At 38.6% G+C, this 20,998-nt stretch overlaps 1 protein-coding gene across 5 annotated transcripts; it reads left to right on the forward strand.

Annotated features, from left to right (window-relative positions):
* Positions 1-817: 817 nt before the first annotated feature.
* On the forward strand, positions 818-20,361 carry hfm1 (helicase for meiosis 1). Of its 5 annotated transcripts, none has more exons than XM_034887624.1 (40): positions 818-899; positions 1,712-1,871; positions 1,958-2,073; positions 2,433-2,739; positions 5,216-5,535; positions 5,988-6,029; positions 6,160-6,230; positions 6,372-6,504; positions 6,805-6,956; positions 7,087-7,164; positions 7,974-8,129; positions 8,406-8,606; positions 8,902-8,990; positions 9,088-9,131; positions 9,693-9,794; positions 10,469-10,614; positions 11,321-11,415; positions 11,560-11,693; positions 11,802-11,849; positions 12,053-12,133; positions 12,308-12,399; positions 12,546-12,652; positions 12,773-12,820; positions 12,973-13,070; positions 13,156-13,290; positions 13,480-13,565; positions 13,792-13,875; positions 14,034-14,191; positions 14,289-14,392; positions 15,348-15,527; positions 15,674-15,739; positions 15,856-15,980; positions 16,768-16,853; positions 17,034-17,128; positions 17,230-17,313; positions 18,732-19,022; positions 19,168-19,234; positions 19,351-19,447; positions 19,855-20,006; positions 20,135-20,361. In XM_034887624.1, the coding sequence occupies exons 2-40, from the start codon at positions 1,801-1,803 to the stop codon at positions 20,187-20,189; spliced, it is 4,596 nt and encodes a 1,531-aa protein (XP_034743515.1). In that variant the 5' UTR covers positions 818-899; positions 1,712-1,800; the 3' UTR covers positions 20,190-20,361. The 5 variants fall into 5 exon arrangements, 4 of the variants coding, with proteins under 4 accessions (XP_034743515.1, XP_034743517.1, XP_034743516.1 ...); XM_034887626.1 differs by having other exon boundaries at positions 15,680-15,739; XM_034887625.1 differs by having other exon boundaries at positions 20,138-20,334.
* The last annotated feature ends 637 nt before the right edge of the window (positions 20,362-20,998 follow it).

Genomic DNA, 20,998 nt, shown 5'->3' on the forward strand with positions numbered 1-20,998 from the left:
TCATTTTTTTACAAGAAGTATCTGTTATAGTTTGCCTACTCAATTTTTGGTAGGACATTTAGCTACAGACAATACTTTTTTCTGTCTAGCTCAATGTATTATAACATCTAGCTGCAGTATACTGTTATTTTAAGCAAAAAAGTTAACCACACCCTTTAGTATACACAGTATTACAGTCTGGGTGAGTATACAATGTCACTTACAGAAAAATATATAATCAAACTATATTCATGTTGTGGTTCAAAATAAATAAATAAACAGAGGATTTCTAGTCCCTGCTGAGTCAACCTCAGCAGGCCAACTTGAGCTAACGTTAGCTTTGTAGATTTAACAAAGGGAATATATACCGCACATATAAACACAAAGCTGCTTTGTCAGCTTAATTGTGTGGTAATTAAGATTTCTGCAGGCAGGGAAAAATATTTTTTTCTTTGATAAAGTTACATCGTTAACAGCGCTACATGTCCGTAATCTTTACATCTTGGCTATTTTTATGTAGCACCTTGTCGCTGACTCACAGCTAATGTGATCTAAAAATTTCCTGTATAATAAGACTAACTCATTTAGTCTGATGAATCACTTTATATTAATATGCCAGAGAGCCTCTGTGTGCCGTGGTTTGTGATTTAATATCATGAATAAAAATGTTTCAAAAACTGTTTTTACTTAAACTCTGGATTGTTGGTTTGGAAATTGCGCAGTAATATTTTAAGTGTTTAGCATGCTGTGCGCGTTCTAAAGGTCTAGTTGACCAATCGGATTGCCTGGTCGGATCTACTTGTTGTATATAAATGGGTGGTTTAATCTCGCGCGAACACGGTAAAGAAGAGGCGCTAAACTGTCAAATGCTGGACATTGGGCTTTAATAGCTATGGAGTAACTGTATCACTTTATCACAGGTAGGTAACGTTAACGTTCTAGAAAATACTATTGATAACTTGCATGCAGGTCCTTGCTTTAGTTGTTGCTGCTAGAGTTGACAATACTATGCAGCTAACTGATAGTTAAATGTCATATTTAAATGTTGCTAGCTGGTTGTTCACTAGCTAACGCTTTAGCTTTAGCTAGATCTAGAAAAAACCATTTTCCATCACTGTTTTAGTCCGGAAATGTAGTACATAATTAATTATTTTACTTTTGAGATACTTATTTAACAATACATCACTCACACTGCAAAAGAAAATGGGTATAATTTGTTCAGCAGGTGTTCCAATGTTACTTATAGAGAATCCAGGTTGGTCCAATCTAACCTTAATAAATAATAAATAAATAAATGCTTGAGTTTAAATTAAATCAGCTGGAATATTGCTGTCTATAGATGTACTACTGTATGAAAGCCCCATATCCATTTACAGTTTTCTTTCCATGTCCCAAAAATGTAATGTAATTGAAGTTGTGATTTTCTCTTTAACCCGTTAACTAGTTTAAATCCATACACTTCTTACTTATAAGGTAACTAACTGTACACCATTTGAAGTCTTGAAATCCTAGGATAAGTCATGAGAGAAATATTAAAAGATCGTCAAACCACACAACAAAATTAACCTTCAAAAAAGCCTCCAAGCTATAGCAACAATAGCTTCCTCCTCTCATTCAACCTCTAACTAAATTTCAGCCACATACTTTATATTGTAAATACATAGCTACAAATATATGCATTGGCTTGTTTTTGCATCCATATTAGTATATCTGGTTTATTTTCTTCTTTTAGCCAGATTTCCCGAACCAGGATCCATAGTGATTGACTGACATTGCCCTGCTTTGCAATCAAATGTGTGAGCACCTACCGGATCAGATGAGATGGTAGACTCTGGTGACTTCACCTTATCCCTGGACAATCTGTTTTTTGAGAAACCAATTGTCCACACAGTGTAAGTACAAAAACATCATCCCCTCTCTCTCCTTTTTTCCTGTCAAAGCTTAATTAATAGTTTCCCCTCTGGACTGTATTTGCCAGAAAACCACTGCACCAGGATGTCAGCCCATGGCAGCTGGATGTGCCGCCATCTCTTTCTCAGGTTCCATCCACTCAGGATATGCAGAAGGAGGCAGAGTCTCTCTCCACCCTATATAGTATGTTGTGCTTTGGATTAGGGTGAATTCCTTTTCACTTGACTAGAGTAAACTGCTCGGTATCTGGCCTATTAAAGCCCTACTAAATTTAACTGTGTGACTCACAGAGACGATAGCTTGAAGCTTTTTCAATATTCCTTGGTTTGCCTAAACAAACTGGGATCAGGGTCATCTAATGATATATTTTAATAACCACTAGGATATTTGTAATGTTAAATTTGTAAATTATTTTCATCAGCAAGTGAAATAGCAAAATAGGCAACCTTAAGTTTGAGAGTCACACCCATAAAAGGCACCAAATTACAGTTACCAACAACATTGTTTGATGAAACTCTTTCCCTTTTCAATATTACTTACAGATTTCTCACAGAAACCCAAGACATTCTTGCCTCCTTTTAACGGATCAGCTGGCCTTAAGGTTTTACCATCAAAAATCAAAAGTCCTTACAGTTTTAACAATAATCAGAACATTTTTGAGGACACTAATAGTGGCAACAATAGAAGATCTGATGACTTTTGGGGAGGTGAAGGGTTCAGGGATGACTCTAATGGTGCCTGGCAAAGTGCCAGAAGTGGAGATGAACCCTTGCAGGACTCTGGTCATGTAGCCATCAGCCGGAGGGGAATGTCTCTGGAATGCAGCAAAAGCCCACCACTACGGAAAAGGCAAGTGTCAGTTATTTATCAAGACAGCATTTTACATTATTGTGCACATAGTTTTCAGACACTCTCCCTGTTGTACATATTTTTGAAAGAGGAGAAGAATTCTCCACTTGTTGCAGAGCTCTAACTTAACGTTTTTCACCACCGTAGCGAAAATACAATTTAAATTGTCCCCGAAGAAAACGCTGACCATCTTAGTTATAAAATTAGAATACAATTATTTCCATCATTGAAAATGATACGTCACATGAATAAAACTGAAATGATTAGACTATAAAACAGCTAACATTGTACAAAAGATATGTGTTATATACACACACACATTCATTTATTCGATCATATAATTAATAAATTAACAGGTTTTATTCAATTATCTGCAAACCATCTGTTCCCCTTTTTTGTTTACATTTGTAAACACTGTGGTTAAGCTCGCGTAATAAGGCCAACTGTCTGAAAGATAGAGAGACAGAGAAAAAGAAATGTTCAAAACGGTTTGATCAAATTGGTATAAAAATAAATACAAGCAAGCCAGAGCATTTTTCCACAATACCAGAATGATAATAGGTGCTGACACAGTGCTTTGGAGATTACGCTGGGTCTACCTTCCATTCTGCAACCGTCCCAGGATTAAAGCTGCAGTGGGTAATATTAAAAAAAGGCACAATTTAAAGTACAGTGAGACCATCTCCCCTCACTCTCGCACAGGCATCTGCATGCACAGAACGGCCAATCTTTCTCTGAAATGTCCTGGGATTGATAGGGGTGGGAATCACCAGACACCTCCCGATACGATATCATCACGATACTTATGCCACAATACAATATTATTACGATAAAATACTATGCTGTATACATTTTCTCCCCCACCCTGGGATTCCTAAAACGTTTGTATCACACAAACCACAGCATAAGAATGATCATACATTGATAAATGCAGCGGCTGGAAATGATCCTAATTTAAATATCACGTCCCAATATATTCTCGGTTTTTAGGCCTCGCCCCTACAATTTACGACACGGCGAGACGTAATCCGACTAAGAAGCGTCACTTTTCAGAGGTGGAGAGTGAAACCCTGACATCTTAGTTTAATTTGCATTAACATGTGTACTATTTGGCATCCTAAAAACTGGTATTAGGCTATAGGAAGAATGCGGAATAGAAAGGGATCGCTGATCTGGTAAACAGTGTTGCCTTATTAAAGCAGACTCCAGCTGAAGTTTATTTATATTAATAAATCCTTGACATATGTATACTCCTAATAGTAATATACAGGCTTATATTGCAATCTCTTAGGCCTACATGTAGGTGTACCTATATTTAAATAAACACACAGTAGCAGAGTTTATGCAGTGTTTTTTTTTTTTTTTTTTATTGAGTCAGAGCCAGGCAACAGCTGTGTGGCCTTCGCCGAGGAGTAATATCCTGTCTCCTTCCTTTCTCCCCCTGTTGGGGCTGTGCTGGACACTTCTCTCTAGGCATCGGGTCGGCTGGCTCCGTCACTACATTTATGGCACCCTGTTTTCCTGCACGATGTTGTGCAGAACCCCACAGGCAAAAAACAGTGTTGCAGACTTTTTCTGGCGTGTGTAGAAGGGTTCCCCACCGTCCCCTCCCTCCACCGTGGCTCGTGTGTAGGCTACATGTGTGCTGTTGCTCGGCTCATAGAGGTCTTCTAAAACAGCCAGATCCGCTATTGTCAATAAGTGATCAACTGTTGACTTCTCCTTCTCCGTTACATGCTGCACTGCAAGTCCACACTGACTCGAAAACTTTGTACACAAGGTCAGACCGGACATGAGATTTTTATGCAGCCTACGCTCACGTTCAAATTGCTAAATGCAGAGTTTTGCGGAGGAATCGGCGTATGCCAGTCCTACGCCTGTTTCAGGTTGTATACACGTTTTATAAATGAGGCCCATTGTGTTTGGCCAAAGTCTCCCGTCACGGGTTAGATTTTCTAAAGCCTGAAAAGAAAGCCAAAAGGAAAAGAATCAAGTTTTATTTCACAACACTTGAATTACAATATACATTTAATTTTTCAAATGAATGAAGTGTCACAGCTGGGGTTAGTAACAGGTTTTTGACTTTAAAGCGTTTTACTTGCAAAGATTCATATGTTGCCTTGAGGCTTTTCTCTTATTGGAGGCGGATGCAGAACATCATTCAAAAATGCTTAAATTAGCAAGATTGATGTTTTTCACAATATGAAAGCATATCTTTAGTTTTCAGCTGTCCAGAAATGTAGTTAGTAGTGCTGATGCACTCTTTAATCCTTCAAATTGTTGAAATCCATGACATGCTTAGTTAAGATACTACAGTACGTGATGACAGAAAAGATTCTCGACCATCCCCCATAGGCTGCTTCTTCACATAAGCCATCAAGGTTGCAGCAGCAGCAGCAATCATTTTTTCCCTCTCTTATTCTACCTTCCTCCTTTATCAATTCTTTATTCCCTCTCTCCCTCCCTCCCACAACAGCTTGTTCAAGGTTCAGTTGTTGAATAGTGGAGGTGACTCGTCAAACACAGATGACCTCAGAAGCAGCAGCCAGACAGCATCCAGACCTCAAACTTTTCTCAGTCCGGTTACCATGGCGACAGTGCCTCCTCCTCTTCAGCCCCCACGGGCGACAGTTAGCCAAGCAGCTCCTCCTTTCTCCCCCTTCCCACCCCTTCCTCTGGGCTCATCTGCAGCGAGTGACCAACCCCCGCAGAAGGCTGCACATGCTGAGATGCGGGACAAGGGCACAAAGAGAGCCTTCGTTCCGCCCATGACGCCACAGCCGCTTCACATACAAGGTGATGCACTGCAATGACACAGTCGCAGACAGGTGCTGTGCTCATAGTCTCTGACTGGTTCACCAAATAACACTCATAAAGCTTCTGTAAAGTGGTGCAAATAATGAGCATGCCTATGTCTAGTCATGGCAGCAGCTGCCACATTGTGTGTGGAGGTGATGAGGTTAAATGAGGTGAGCTCCCCTCATTGACCCGTTCATTGCAATGTAGCATGCTGGTCACTAGGTAGTGGATTGAAAAGCAGGAGAAGCTGTAGAAAGTGACAGTCCAAACCTTTGTAACCCATACTACCCCGTAGTAAATTTTCTGCAATTTTACTACATATTTCACTAAAAAGTAAAATTGTGTGGTTTTATACCCTCCAAAAATGTTAAACATATTAACATCAAGTTTGAATGAGTGGAATCAGTGAAAGTGTGAATTATTTTCTGTTTTGATTGTCTACATTTTAGGGTCCTCTGGGTCTGGAGTTTTGCGACCAGTTTCCGAAATCCGTATCCTTTGAGGTTGTTGTGTAGGTCAACACCATTTGAAATCACTAGACAGTGTTTGAACTGGGCTAGAATGCTTGGAATGAAATTACACAAGTGATGTGGTTTGATTTCCTAAACAACGCTAACCCAGCAGCAAAGTTCAGATCCGTCTTTAAGGACTTTCCCTTTTTCAACTACGTTCAGTCCAAAGCACTTGATGATGTAAGCATTATTTGTAAGCCTTTATAATTATGAATTATTACAATATTAGGAATAACAGGATAGTTTGTATTGTCTTGTTATAACCTGTAAATCATTGTGACTGTCTCTTCTGGAGTGCATTCATGTTTGGTTTGTTAACAGGTTCTTTACACGGGTAAGAACTTTGTAGCGTGTGCTCCTACTGGATCTGGTAAAACAGTGCTGTTTGAGCTGGCCATCATTCGTCTATTAATGGAGACCCCAGAGCCTTGGAGAGACGTCAAAGCTGTCTATAGTGAGCATATAATGTATTATGTAGACCCTATTAACACAATTAAAAAAGCTCCAACCTGCCCTGAGTAGAATGGGCCTAGAGAAATTCTTTGTATTTTCCAAATATATATAATTTAATGTAAAAGGTTTTATTTTCCAGTCTCAGTATTGGGACCGGCAGTTAAGAATTCTTCCTGAAACTCACAAGATTACTGAGACAATTCGAGCACGTTTTACATTTTTGATACATTTATACATTTACGGTGTTTCTGAAATGAAAAGGAGCTGTCTTGTGAAAATATTTATTGTTTGTTTCTGCCAGTGGCCCCTATCAAAGCTCTCTGTAGTCAGTGCTTTGAGAGCTGGAAGAAGAAGTTTGGTCCCCTGGGGCTGAACTGTAAGGAGCTGACAGGCGACACAGAGATTGATGACTTCTTTGAGATTCAGGACTCCCACATTATCCTGACCACGCCTGTGTGTGAAACCATACTTCATCTTAATTAAACTCAAAATTAAGGAAGATGAAAGACGAGAATCAAAAATAAAATTGTAATCTGAAGTTTCACTTGAATACGCAGTATTGTATATGTTTAATTTTTTACAGGAAAAATGGGACAGCATGACAAGAAAATGGAAGGACAACTGTCTGCTGCAGCTAGTCAGGCTCTTTCTTATCGATGAGGTCAGATATTTTCTTCACAAATTTCAGTTTCATAGTGTCTTGCATTGCCTAACCTTCCTCTACAGCGCTGTGAAAGGAGGGTCTGGTGAGTCCACACAGCATTCGAGGATAGGAGAAAAACGCCGTCTGGTTTATTGGCATTTCTTTAAACCAATCACATCATCTTGGGCGGAGCTACGCGCTTGACGGAGCCACGGGGTTGCCTCTGAAAGAAACTCGTAGTGCAATATTTTAGTCGTGCAACAGACAACTCAGATTGGACAGATAGTCTAGCTAGCTGTCTAATTTTACCCTTCAGAGATCAGAGGAGCAGTTATCCATAGTCCTCAGAAATTGACTGGAGTTTAAAATGCCAACACAAAGAAAGCGGAAGGTAATGGACATCCAGCCGAAAAGAGTGACATCTGGTGGAATTTCCAACGGAAACGGAGCAATCCCAAAAAGAGAACTTTGTGGACATGGACTGTCTTAGGCCGCCTGCATGGTGGTGGATGCTCACTGTTTCAGAAGATGAACTGTCTACAATGTGTTTCATTTGCCTCTGCCCTGAGCACTTAATTTCAATTGAGGTTACCCATTAAAAATGATAGCACATCATGTTCTGGAACCATTATGAGAGTGTATATAGTCTGTCTATGTAGTTCTTCCAGACTGAGACGCACCTCCTCATGTTAGTAATGGAATACAGTGATGCACATAGGACAACTTCATTTAATTTTACCTACATACCAAACACTCTGCTGTGCTTTTAAGATGTTTCTCATTAACTAATAAATAATCTGGAAAATGACATATTTTTTTTCCCCAAGGTGCATGTGGTGAAGGATGCGACACGTGGTGCCACGCTGGAAGTTGTGGTGAGCAGGATGAAGGCCGTACATGCCTACAGAACAGCACAAAATCCAGAAACAGGCCTCTCTATGAGGTTTGTGGCTGTATCAGCCACCATACCCAACCCCTCTGATGTAAGTGGCATGACAGAAATTTGTTTGTGACACAAGAATTCCAAATGCAGTGTAAACAAATTTATCCAAATCATGTCATTCATAGATAAATTGGTCAATTGGATTACTTATGTGTATGTGTTATGTGAATAAGTAAGAAAAAAGCATGAACAGCAAACATGCAAAGTAAGAAAGGCACTTCACCTAGTCACTGCACTGTAATGCACAGACACAGTCCTGTGTTTGTACGGTTTCTCCAGTTTAAATCTGTAATCAGATCATTGTTTTGTCAATTAGATAGCAGACTGGCTTTCCAATGAGAGTGGTCCAGCCACATATCTGGACATGGACGAGAGCCACCGTCCAGTGAAGCTGAGAAAGGTGGTGCTGGGATTCCCCTGCAGCCCGAACCAAACAGAGTTCAAGTTTGACCTGTCACTCAACTACAAGATGGCCAACATCATACAAACGTACTCTGACCAGAAGCCTGCATTAGTGGTGGGTATGGAAATTAACCTTGTGTTCTGTGTGTGTGTGTGTGTGTGTGTGTGTGTGTGGGGGTGTGCGTGCGCTTGCGTGTGCGTGTGTGTGCGCGCCCACACTAATGGAACCACGGGTGTATCTCGTAAATTACCCCACTAAAACATTATGCTTAACGTCTACAGTAGGACAAATAGATTAGGTTATGTACTCATTAAACGATGGATTGGAAAGTTTGTAAGCACGCCAGGAGTTTATTAAAAGAACACTTGCCTGCTGGCTTCTGCTCTCTGTTGCTTATGTCATTGTGTAGTTTTGCTCTACAAGGAAAGGAGTCCAGCAGTCAGCTGCAGTTCTGGCCAAGGATGCTCGGTTCATTTTGAGCATTGAGCACAAGCAACGGTATCAGTCTTACTTATCCATAACGTCTTCAGTTATCAAAACAAAAAGAAAGTAAATAGCTTGAGTCTGACTTTTTGTGACTTTGTGATCTGTTAAGGCTGATGAAATATGCAAGTGCTATTCTGGATTCAAAACTTAGAGGTAAGTACCCTTTTTAAACCTGAATGTCCAGATCCACCAGTTACAGACTTTGAAACCTCTTTTAATTCCAAACAATAGGCTGTCAATGTATTGGACGTAGCATCTGTTTTAAAGTAAGTTTTGCGTAATGGGCAACGCCATCTTGGTTTTTTACAACCAGACCTGGCCAAGTCAGTGTTGTTTTATGTTTTGTTTATGGTCACAGCCAAAATGTCCCAATTAACTTTGAGTGAAAGTTTTGTGTGAAGTAAATACACACAGTGAGAGGGTCTAAGTTCAAGAGGAAAACATGGACATCCAAAAACAAGTTCAGGTCTTTTTTAATGTCCAGGTTAGCATAGAGCTCAACATTGGACAACTTCTTTTTGCAACCAGTGGAGTTGCCCCCTTCTGGAAATGATTAAGGCATTTCTGCATTGACTTCATTATGCAGGCCCCGAAGCTTCGTCCATTCATTTTACAGTCAATGGTAGAGACCCACTAAAAAAGTACCTGTTCAATTCATAATGACTCTTAATTATCAACTGTATAACATTAATTGGTGTTATGTTTGTGGTCTAGATCTGGTGATGTTAGGAGTTGGTTACCACCATGCAGGAGTTGACTTGTCTGATAGAAAGTCGATTGAAGAGGCCTTTACTATGGGAGACCTGCCAGTCCTCTGTGAGATTCTTACTAGTACAGTTGTATCCTGTGCTGTAAATAGACATGTGATTATATAAGTGTGCAACATGATGATGAGTTTTATTGTCTCTGTAATGCTGCAGACATAAACAGGACATACAAGTATCACAAGTTACAACAACTGAGTCGTACAGAACTTCACCTTTATCATGTTGAAACATTGCAAGGCCTCAGCCCAAGCTTATAACTATGGGGTGTGCCAAAAATGCATGCACATGCCTGTTCAATAGAAAAATAAATATAAATGTTTTTATACCACTGGCAATATACTATTAGCATTATATATTAATACTATTAGCATTATTGCTAATACTTTTAGCATAGGAATATTTTCCTACTCATATTAAATGATATGTACGACGTAGGAATCTTATAGGTTACACATAAGAAAGATTAAAAGATACATTTTGCATTTCCGTATAGCAATAAAGATAATCTTAGACTGACAATAGTGCTTTTTAATATCCACTGATACTGGTTGTATGACGACTAATTTGTGCATCTCTAAACAATGGCAAATAAGAACATTTTCCACACTGTAGAGCAAAACAAGGAAAAACTTTAACCGTTTGCCGGTACAGTTTGTAATTGTGTTTTCATTGTATTTCATGGGCACTGAATTTGTGCTTGTGGTTTGATTTTTAATACCCTAGTTACCACCAGGACTCTGGCCATGGGGGTGAACCTGCCAGCTCATCTGGTGGTGATCAAGTCTACCATGCAGTATGTGTCAGGCACCTGTGAGGAGTACAGCGAGGCTGACTTGCTGCAGATGATAGGCCGAGCCGGAAGACCACAAGTAATGGCAGAATAACAATGGAATACTTAAAAAAAATTAACATTAGAAGAGGAAAGGATGCTGCACCATCACAAAACAACAAAACAGATTTGTACATTTGTTTCACTGGTGCTGTAACATCGTAACACAAGGTGCATGTCTTTCCAGTGGTTTAAAAGCTCCAGCGTTACTCTGTAGGTGTCCATTTCAATTTTCAATTTTATTGATAGTATCAATTCATAACATGAGTTATCTCGAGACACTTTACAGATAGAGTAGGTCTAGACCACACTCCAGAATTTACAAGGACCCAACAGTTCTAGTAGTTTCCTCCAGCGCAAGCAACAGTGCGACAGTGGCGAGGAAAAACTTCCTTGTAGGCAGAAACCTGGGACAGACCCAGACTCTTGGTAGGCGGTGTCTGACGGGCCGGTTGGGGTTTAGAATGAAGAGTGGAAATAACAAAAAGTAGTAAAAATAGTAGTTTGTAGCAGTTCTTTGTAGTAGTTCATGGCATAGCAGGGCACTGTGGGCATTACAAGGCACAGCACAGGACGTAGCTGAGCACCACAGAGTGTAGCAAGATGAACATGGCATTGCAGAACGTGTAGCGGGACCATGGCGACAGCTGCTACCATGATTTTGGAGCCTCTCTGATCCGAGGGAACATGCTGGGGAAAAAAGAACAAAAGCTGTTATTTAAACAGTTTGTATTTTCCGCCTCTAGTTTGACACATCAGCAACTGCAGTTATCATGACCAAGATTCAAACCAAAGACAAGTACATGAATCTTATGAATGGGGCGGACATCATTGAGAGCAGGTACATACAGTTCTTGTCACTTGATATGTATTTCTCTGTGTGTCTCTCTCTCTCTCTCAGCCTGTCTTTCTCTGACTGTTGCTCTCTCATCGGAGAGAGATTATTCAGTAGTACATGAGGTAACAGTATACTTGCTTTCCCCAGCTTACACAGTCACCTGGTGGAGCACTTGAATGCGGAGATTGTTCTCCAAACCATCAGTGATGTGAACATGGCTCTGGACTGGATACGCTCCACCCTCCTCTACATCAGAGCCCTCAAGAACCCCACACACTATGGTCAGAGCTCAAAACACAAACACACAGAAAATCGTATCAGAATTAGTGCCCAGCTTCTGTGTCATATATAACGCTAGTAAGTGCAGTGTGTCTCGACTCCAATTTCAGGTTTCTCTGCCAACTTAGACAGACATGGAATTGAAGCAAAATTGCAAGGTGGGACACGACAGTTTGTTCTCTATTTGAAGTGACTAAGACAGCATGCTGCTATTTGGAGGATACTGTATTGAAGCATTTAAAACACTAAAATGAAGCCACTTATCATCCCATCTGTTTTTCCATCTTCACTCTGGCTTGTAGTAATTGTGTACATTACTAACACTATTTTAGTTAAAGGTGATTGCTGTTTCTCCTCCTAGAACTGTGTCTGAAGAACCTCAACTCTCTGTCCTCTATTGGTCTGATCGACATGGATGAGGATATCAACATCAAACCAACAGGTTGAAAGGAAATTAGTTTAAATGGGAATATTAGCAAAATGTTCAATGTGCTCCTACTAAGTTTCCTATTTGTTTGTTATGTTCAGTGGCGTGGATGACATCTGCACCAATATTGCGTATTCTTTTTGAACTGATTCCTGAAACTGTTAAGTTGTTTGTTAATGTTGCTTGTAGAGGGCGGCAGGTTGATGGCTAGGTTCTGTGTTGCCTTTGACACCATGAAACAGTTCAGCAAAGTGGCTGGCAACGAGAACCTGTCTGACCTGGTAGGTTTCCTCATGAGACTACACAGCAATGTATTTATATCTGTGTTGTGTTAGGCTTTTCTGCAAAAGGAAATTATTTTAAATATGACTTTAGGACGGCATTGCAAAGAAAATGCAATTCAGATCAAACGTGTCTGTATGTACAGATTGAGTTAATTTCGAAGAGCAGAGAGTTCAGCGACATTCAGTTGAGAGTGAATGAGAAGAGGTCCCTGAACACCTTGAACAGGGACAAGAACAGGACCACCATCAGGTCAGACACATTTATAGGATTAACAATTGCATATACAGGATCATAATCCCTGTTTTTAAATGCATTACAGTGGAAGAAGACACAATCATTGCTAAATTAGATATGTATGTATTGTTTCAGATTTCCCATTGAGGGAAAGATCAAAACCAGTGAGATGAAAGTGAACTGGTAGGTTTATTCATTCAGTGCTTTCTCTGTGGAAAAGCAGTGTTTAATAAAAAAGGAATGCAGGTTTATGAATTTCTATTGCAGAAGGTATCATATAGGTTTCTTATGGACTAACCACCATAGATATTATACATTTATTGCTTTGTCTGCAGCTTGATTCAGGCTCAGTTGGGTACCATCCCAATTCAAGAGTTTGGACTTACACAGGACATAGGAAGGATCTTCAAGAATGGGATGCGGATCAGCAAATGTATGTTGGATAAATCAAGGATAGCAAATAAACAATATGTCTTATTTTATTTATGTATGCACTAAATTTTATATTTCCCGATTAGGCCTGTCAGAGTTTCTGAGTCACCGATCCAAGACTGGATTCTCTGCTGTGCTTAATTCCCTGGTCCTGGCGAAGTGCTTCCGAGCCAAGCTTTGGGAAAACTCGCCCTATGTTTCCAAACAGCTGGAGAAGATAGGTGGATACACATAGCATAGTCTAGCATCTGCTATCTAAGTAATGTAAACACAGTATTAAAATGAGGGAAATCGCCACGCTAGCTGCTACGTGATGAATGAATCAACAAACCAAACACTCTTCCTATTAGATGTAGATGCCGTTCCAATCTAAATATTAACATTTGCTAATAATACACTGCGTGTTTCAGGTCAGAGCCTGTCAACTGCCATGGTGAACGCTGGGCTCACCACTTTCAGCAAAATAGAGCAAACCCACGCCAGAGAGCTTGAGCTGGTCAGTCTGTAATATTTAAAAAGATAACATCCAAAAGCATTTGATTTAACACTTGCTTGATCCGAATAAGTGATGCTTCAACTTTGATCACCATATGCCACAGCTAATGCTAAGAACAATCTTGGTAATACCTTGAATTGTTGCACAGAACAGATATATTTTCAATTAATTATTGTATAAAGTCCTTAGATGTTATTTGTAACTTTTAGTTGTTCTATCTATTCAGATTCTCAACAGACATCCACCATTCGGCAACCAAATTAGAGAATCTGTCATACACCTTCCGACATATGAAGTTACTTTGGAGCAGGTAAAGGACGTTTTATTATCAAATGGGAAAGTAAGTTAGATAACAACATTAAGCTTTTCCCTTTTTGTCGGTCAGACTTTTGAGCTGTTATTGCAAGTGAGGTTGCATTAGAAAGCTCCGTTATGGTTTTTCTTTAAAGTTGTCTCTGTATTTTGCAGCTTCCGAGGCATAGCTCTGTTACGGCGGAGATTGTGGTGAAGGTGAACCTAAAAAACCAAGCACAGCTGTTGTCCAGGAGAACAGCTCCAGACCACCACTATGTCTCTCTCATTATCGGGAACTCCGACAACACCGTGGTCTTCCTACAAAAACTCACGTGAAAAGAAATCTGAATACCTTTTACCATTATGTAGAAAAGACAGAATAGTGTATTGATTTTCAGCTGACATCTTGTTGTCGTTGTTTTTTTCAAGGGACTCTGTGCTGTTGAAGTGTGGCAGCTGGTCGAAGAAGATTGAGGTGACACGGGCCTCAAAAGGAGAGGAGATCAGTGTCAATCTCATCAGCTCACAATATGGTACACCATGGAAATACTTTTGCAATAACATAGAAATATACACAATATGTATCACCTCTATTATAGAGGGTAGTGACAGTTGTGTTGTGCTGTTTAGAACACTATTCTTTATCTATGAATTGAACAATTGACTGTGTTAAATGCAGTGCTGTTATTAAGCTGAGATGTCTCTCATTTGGCGATTTGTTGTAAAGCATTGTTATATTTATATCACTGAGAAACAAATATGTCAAGATAAATGAGGCATTATTCAATTAATATATTTTTGAAAATCAGAATGTTGTATTACATTTCCAAATGGAAAGATAATTTGTATAGGACTGTATTGAAAAGTTAATTGTTACCTAAATTTATCAAATCAAACCATTTTGAAATTTTTGAAGTTGTTATTTTTCTACATAAATATATATATATATTGTAGTGGCAATTTGTCCTCAGATTGAATAAAACAAATGAAAAACTCAAAGTCAAACAGCTACAGAGGCTGCGAAAGAGTGAATCTTACGCCGAGGTAAAAACGATGATTGTCCAGGCAAAGATGGCATCTTGTGAGGTGTATTAATCCGCTTCTCGGCAAACAAACATTTTAAACAAAGGAACAATGGCGTCTCTAGGCTCTGCTAAAAACCATCAGCCCTCCCTGGTGTTTACCCCCCCCCCCGCCCCCACCCCCAAGGCTGCATGGAACTTTCAAAACAAAAGCACTAGCAGATACTTAAAATAACTCAAATAAAGTACTAATAATATCAAAACGCTTATTCAGCTGTATGATTTAAGCAAAACAGAAATTAAATAAATGAATATTTAACTATTAAATATAACAAAACAATGATTAGCTACAACATATTTATCTTGTTTTTGCACATCGTGGCTACAGACACATGAACTGGACTTTTTATCAATATTTTGTAGGAAGATCATTTACTGTACATTTTGGCCTTTTCCTCTCCTATAGTGGGCCTGGACATCCAACAGAAGTTCAATGTCTACTACTCTGGAGCCAGGAGGTATGGAACTGATAATCCATACAACAAAACGTATGATCCGACTGGACAGAGGCCACAGCCACTGAAACCAGGGTCTACAGACCAGGATGCAACTCAGAGCGAGTATGCAACATCTGCTACAGACCAAGGCACTAATCTTTGACTTTCTTGCTGATGATTTTGTTGATGCTAAAATATGAAATTGTGTCTATCAATATGGTATGTCTTGAAAGGCAGGTTCATATTTCAGATGTTTTTTTATAATCTATTCAAATTTAAACAACTTTACAATCAGATTCAGGCAATAAAAGACAGTGCAACCACTTCTGCAAGAATAAGGATCTCTGTGGCCATGACTGCTGTGAGTACAATTACTTTTCTTTCACTGTGTATGTGTCTATTTATGCAATTATGTACACCTGTACATTTATTTTGTGTGGCTGTTAAGATTGTAGAGGTCTTTTCTCCACCCCCAAGGTAAAGTAGGTGTAATTGTGGCACGGAAGCGGTCAGCAAATCCAGAATCAGGGTTCTTTTCCTATTTGAAAGACCTGAGAACCCGGTGTGACACACTCCCACAGACTCCTGTCAAACGACTCAAGGTGAGGAAGAAAACAGGATTGTCTAAGCCTGCGTTACATTAACGTTGCAGTCATCACACAACAGTTGTTGAATTATGTTTATGTTACCTAAGAAGGGACAATACACATTAGTTAACGTTACCACTCAAGTCCATGATGTAAATGTGCCAGATGTAACCATACAGGCTAATTTTGATTTACTGTTACATATTAACACTTTTCAAAGTTGTTTGGAGACTATGATATGATATAAACCTATGGCTGTGCTATCTTAAACATCATCCGGGATAGAATACAAAGTGATTTATGCAAGATTCAAAGAAATGCAAATGAAGTGGTGAAGTCGAAGTTGAATTGTTGCAAATTAAAATAAAAAATAGACCAGCCACATGGAACACCACAAGTTAAGCTAATAGGAACAGCACAATATATGTAACACTAAATTATTATTCAGTTATTATACTGTATGATATAAAAACATAAGATTACAATTTAAATGTATGTGCCTAACACATACCAAAGATGCTAGGCATGTACACATCCACTTTAGAAAAGTTATTTCAATACAATGTAATACAGTGTCTGTGCTTATTCTATCCAAAACTCCCGATGAGGTTATTGTACTGTATGTATAAATGTAAAACTGGATGTGCGTTTTCATACTACTGGACTAAATAAAATCTCTGTGAAGAAGATAACTTTACTTTGACAAGCAATACAAGTGTATGTCTTATTTGCTTATAAGTCCATTATGTTTCTGTATTACTAAGCTGAATAGGTTTGTGTTTGGTCTGCTTTATTTCCTCAGATGAAAATGAGCATGGAGGAGTCTGTGTCTGTCAACATGCAGGACTTTGCTTACAAACCTAAGGAGAGGCTACCTACTGTTTCCTGGTATTTATGTTAGACTTTGATACATAAGTGCAAATATTAGAATAAGTCCCTTAATGGCTGCAAATTAGATTGTGTGTTACAATAAAATAAGTTTGGTGTAATTATAAATAGTAATTGTAATAATTGAAGTTTGATGGCATGTTGCTGAATTATATCAAGGTCTTATTTGATTTGATTAAGGTATGGAGAAAGTCAATATAAAGCTTCAGTGAGACCTTGCTCTGAGATCGTGGATCTGACGGGAGAAGACAGCGTTCAGGCCGATGTTGACAGTGGTAAACGAGTTAAAGATGATCTTGAACTCAACATATTCCTCAACATTGCAGGTTTTAACAATCAAATGATGTGCGACTATTTTTCTGTCTTTCATACTAAGATTTTGAGGTCTATGCGGAGGACGTGTACAGGATGATGAAGGAGCCTGTCCAAACAACTGCTGCGTTTCAGGCTCACCCTCAAAGTATCGTGAAACAACTTAACTCAAACTCATAACAGGTCAAACCATGCTGGTTCTGCATGTTTTGGGACATTGACTACATATCTCATATAGTTTACATACTGACAGTTATAATTCAGTGCATACTTTATGGGTTTTAATCCCTACGTCATTGTCATCAGCTCATTTAAGTACTATACTGATAAATGATTGTGGAATTTACAGCACAGTACAGTGCATTTATAAGCAATGCAGGGATAGTGTTAACATGGCTCATGAAAAAGGTAGTTCTACCGCTGCAGACTTTTATTAATTGTGAAGGCCTAAGTATTCAGGAATGGAACAAAGAGAGAAATAATGTTAATTTGAAACAAAACATACATCATTGCCTAAAAGAATAACCAGATTTCCGCGGGGTCTTAAAAAGTCTAAAATTTCAAAATCAAAATTTTAGGCCTAAAAAGGGTCTTAAATTCGCTTAAGTATTCTGTTCTAGGTCTTAAATTAATTTTAAAAGGGTCTTGATTTTCCCACGTTCATGCAACTCTTAAATGTAGCTCTGTTGTTTGTAAATTTGGAGTGCCAGTAGAGAGAAAAGCCAAAACAAAAGGTTAGTATTTATTGATGACAAAAATATAACTGAAAAGGTAATGCCAGACGGGTAGACAGGTAAATACACGTGATGGAATGCTGATGGTGGCGACAAACATGTTGGGAGGTGAGTACTGGTGGACAGGGGTCTTGATGGTTCTGGTCGCCAGGCAGGAGGGAAGGGAATTCCAGGGTAAAAGTACTGCAAACAGAGGAAAATGCAACAGTTAAGCAAACAAAATAAATAGTGTTGTGATGATGATCAGGACCAGGTGTGTAGGATGCTGATGAGGAACAGGTGAGAGCAGGTTCAGGAACGAAATACAAAACACAAAAACAAACCAGACAGATATGAAAACATTCGCAAGGAAATTTGTTTGTGACAAGGACAAATGAGACCAACATGCAACTTATCAATCCAATCAACCAATATCAGCTTCCTTGTGATTGCCGCAAGTCTTTTTCAGATTATACCACAGACATAAAACAGATTTTATTCTTCAGCTTTGGTGAAAGTTTAGCAATACTTGGCTTCAAGAAGTTAGGGCTCAGTTATGTTGTTGTTATAGTGGGAGAAAGGTCTTAAATTTCCTTCATAATGGTCATAAAATGGTTTAAATTGGACTTGTTGAAACCTGCAGAAAGCCTGAAAAAACAGTCAGTAATCCCCAAAATATATTTTAACAATTAAATTATTCGTTGTAGGAAATATATGCAAAGCCACTAATTATGTTCTCTTAAGCACTCTCATCACTTTATTTCAGATTGAATACAAGAAAGCCCAGAGTGCAGTAATGTTTCACAGTGTATAGATCCTATTTATTTATTTCCTCTGTGTTTATTTTCCTTAGGGTGGATGAACCCAGGAACCAGTGTGGGTGTGAGTCAGACCCATAAACCGCTTCTAAACCAGATCAATACAACCTCTTACTCAAAGAGGTCTACTGCGGGCTCAAACCAGGGTGCTCACTATGAAAATGCTTCATCCTCACATATACCAACTGTCAGCTTTGACCTGGGAAATGAGTGGGACGACTGGGGCGACTTTGATGACGAGAACTTGGTGCACGCCAGCGAGACTTCATCGGCCTCTTGTCCAACTAATGCTAAAGTCCAGCAGTCTCTTTACTACAACATGCCAGGTAGATTTTCACAAATCTCTTGAAGAAGTCATTGTAACACACACATTCACCATCTTTGCATTGTCTACATAAAGGCATGACTATGAGGGATTATTCCTTAGCCATTTTAATGATTTTGACTAGCATACCTATGTTTTTTGTGTAGGCTTTGCCGCTCCATCTGCACCAGTACAAGTCAAACCCTGTATAACCACTGCCAGAACAACGCTGAGGTAAGCCAAGTATGCACACATGTCCATTCTGAAAATACAGAACTGTATATTAAAAGCTTTACATTTTAGTAAATAGTAAAGATATTTGTCATATTTTTGTGTTTTTGTTGTTTTAGGTTGATACCCCCAACTTTAAATCCTGAGATCAGAGAACCAGGACCCTCAGTGACCCTCAGACCACAGAACAAAATTACATTAGACTGGAATAAAAAGGTGTGTGTGTGTGTGTGTGTGTGTGTGTGTGTGTTAGTGGCAACATACTGTACGTACGCAGAGAATATTTTTGCTTACATAGTTATTCAATTAGACTTGTTTTTCATTTGTTTAACCCAGTAAATGTCATACTACATACACAATTAAGCCTTTTGAACATCTTAGTCCTTATATTGTTTTCACCAAATAATGTAATTAAATGATTTATCTCTCATCTGCATGGATACATTTAGATTGAAACAAAAAACATGGCGGAAAGCAAAATTCACTATTAGTGTTTCTCTTTTGCTGATGGATTTTTGTCTATTTAGACAGAAATATTCTGTTAATATGTTAAAGGCTAAAACGTTCCTGGCTCACTTTAACTTGGCGCATGTAAAACCTGCCTCCCTCCATTTTGTTTGCAGAGACCAAGCATATTCAGTGAAGAGATCACAGTGAATACACCAGAAAATCTCCCAAAGCAGACTGAGGCCCGCGTGACACCACTTACTAGAAGTTTTGGTTTCTTCTCAACAATGAGTGTCACATCCAACACCAGCTCATCTGTCAACAGAAGGTAGAAGAAAAGGCTTTTATTTTGACTAATGACAATGTTCTTTCCCTAGCACATAATGAAAATAACCATATATGGAATACACTCTTTTAACTGATAAACCCCTTTCCTCTTTTTTACTGTATATGTAGCAGCAACTGCAAAGAAGAGGAAGCTTTCCTTGGGATATTTGATGGGATATTTTAGAAGTATTGCTTGTCTTACTGTGACATGAATATGTTGTTAACAGAAAGTGTTTTCTTAATGTTTATGGTCATATTTGGTTAACCAGTGAGCTTTACATTAAGTGTTATAGACTGTTTTGAAGTCATGTTATTGTATGTTAATATTGTAAATTAAGTATTATTATATTAAGTATTTGTTCTAATGTAATTTATTTATTTATTTATTTATTTAACAAAGTCTGTTAATTGGATAATTCAGCGCAGTCTGTAGAGTAAATTAGCATGAAGCACATATTCGAAAGGCAACTTGTTAGTGGTCATGAAATTCACTTTTTTTAGATTGTGATTTTATACATGATTATTTAATTTACATTTAGGTATTTGTCCAACAAATGTGGATCTGTAGAGTTGTGTGTTGGTGAGATGAACAAATTGGTTCGCAAAAGGCTCATTTCTTGAGACTTTGTGTGTTGGTCAAAGAGTGTAAAACAGATCATATTATATATTACACATGATCTGAACCATCTGTGATCAACTGTTTTATTTCAGTAAAGGCTTGGGAATAATGAAAGAATGATATTGATGTAATACATTTATTGCCTATCAATATAGTACATATTTGTAAGTATGCATATTATTCTATAACATAACTGAATCAGTCTTGTGAGTAGTGCATCAAATGTGTGTAATCAATCCTTTGGTAAGTAATTATTTCATAATAATGGCAGAAGGGGCAATATTAGTGTGTTGAAAGTGGATAGTGGCAGCAGTTTTAACCAGGAAGAAGGCAGATGAGGACGAGATTTATTCGATTTGTTCATTCGTGTATTA

This window comes from Etheostoma cragini, chromosome 12 (assembly GCF_013103735.1).
Source record: "Etheostoma cragini isolate CJK2018 chromosome 12, CSU_Ecrag_1.0, whole genome shotgun sequence".
Lineage (NCBI taxonomy): Eukaryota > Metazoa > Chordata > Actinopteri > Perciformes > Percidae > Etheostoma > Etheostoma cragini.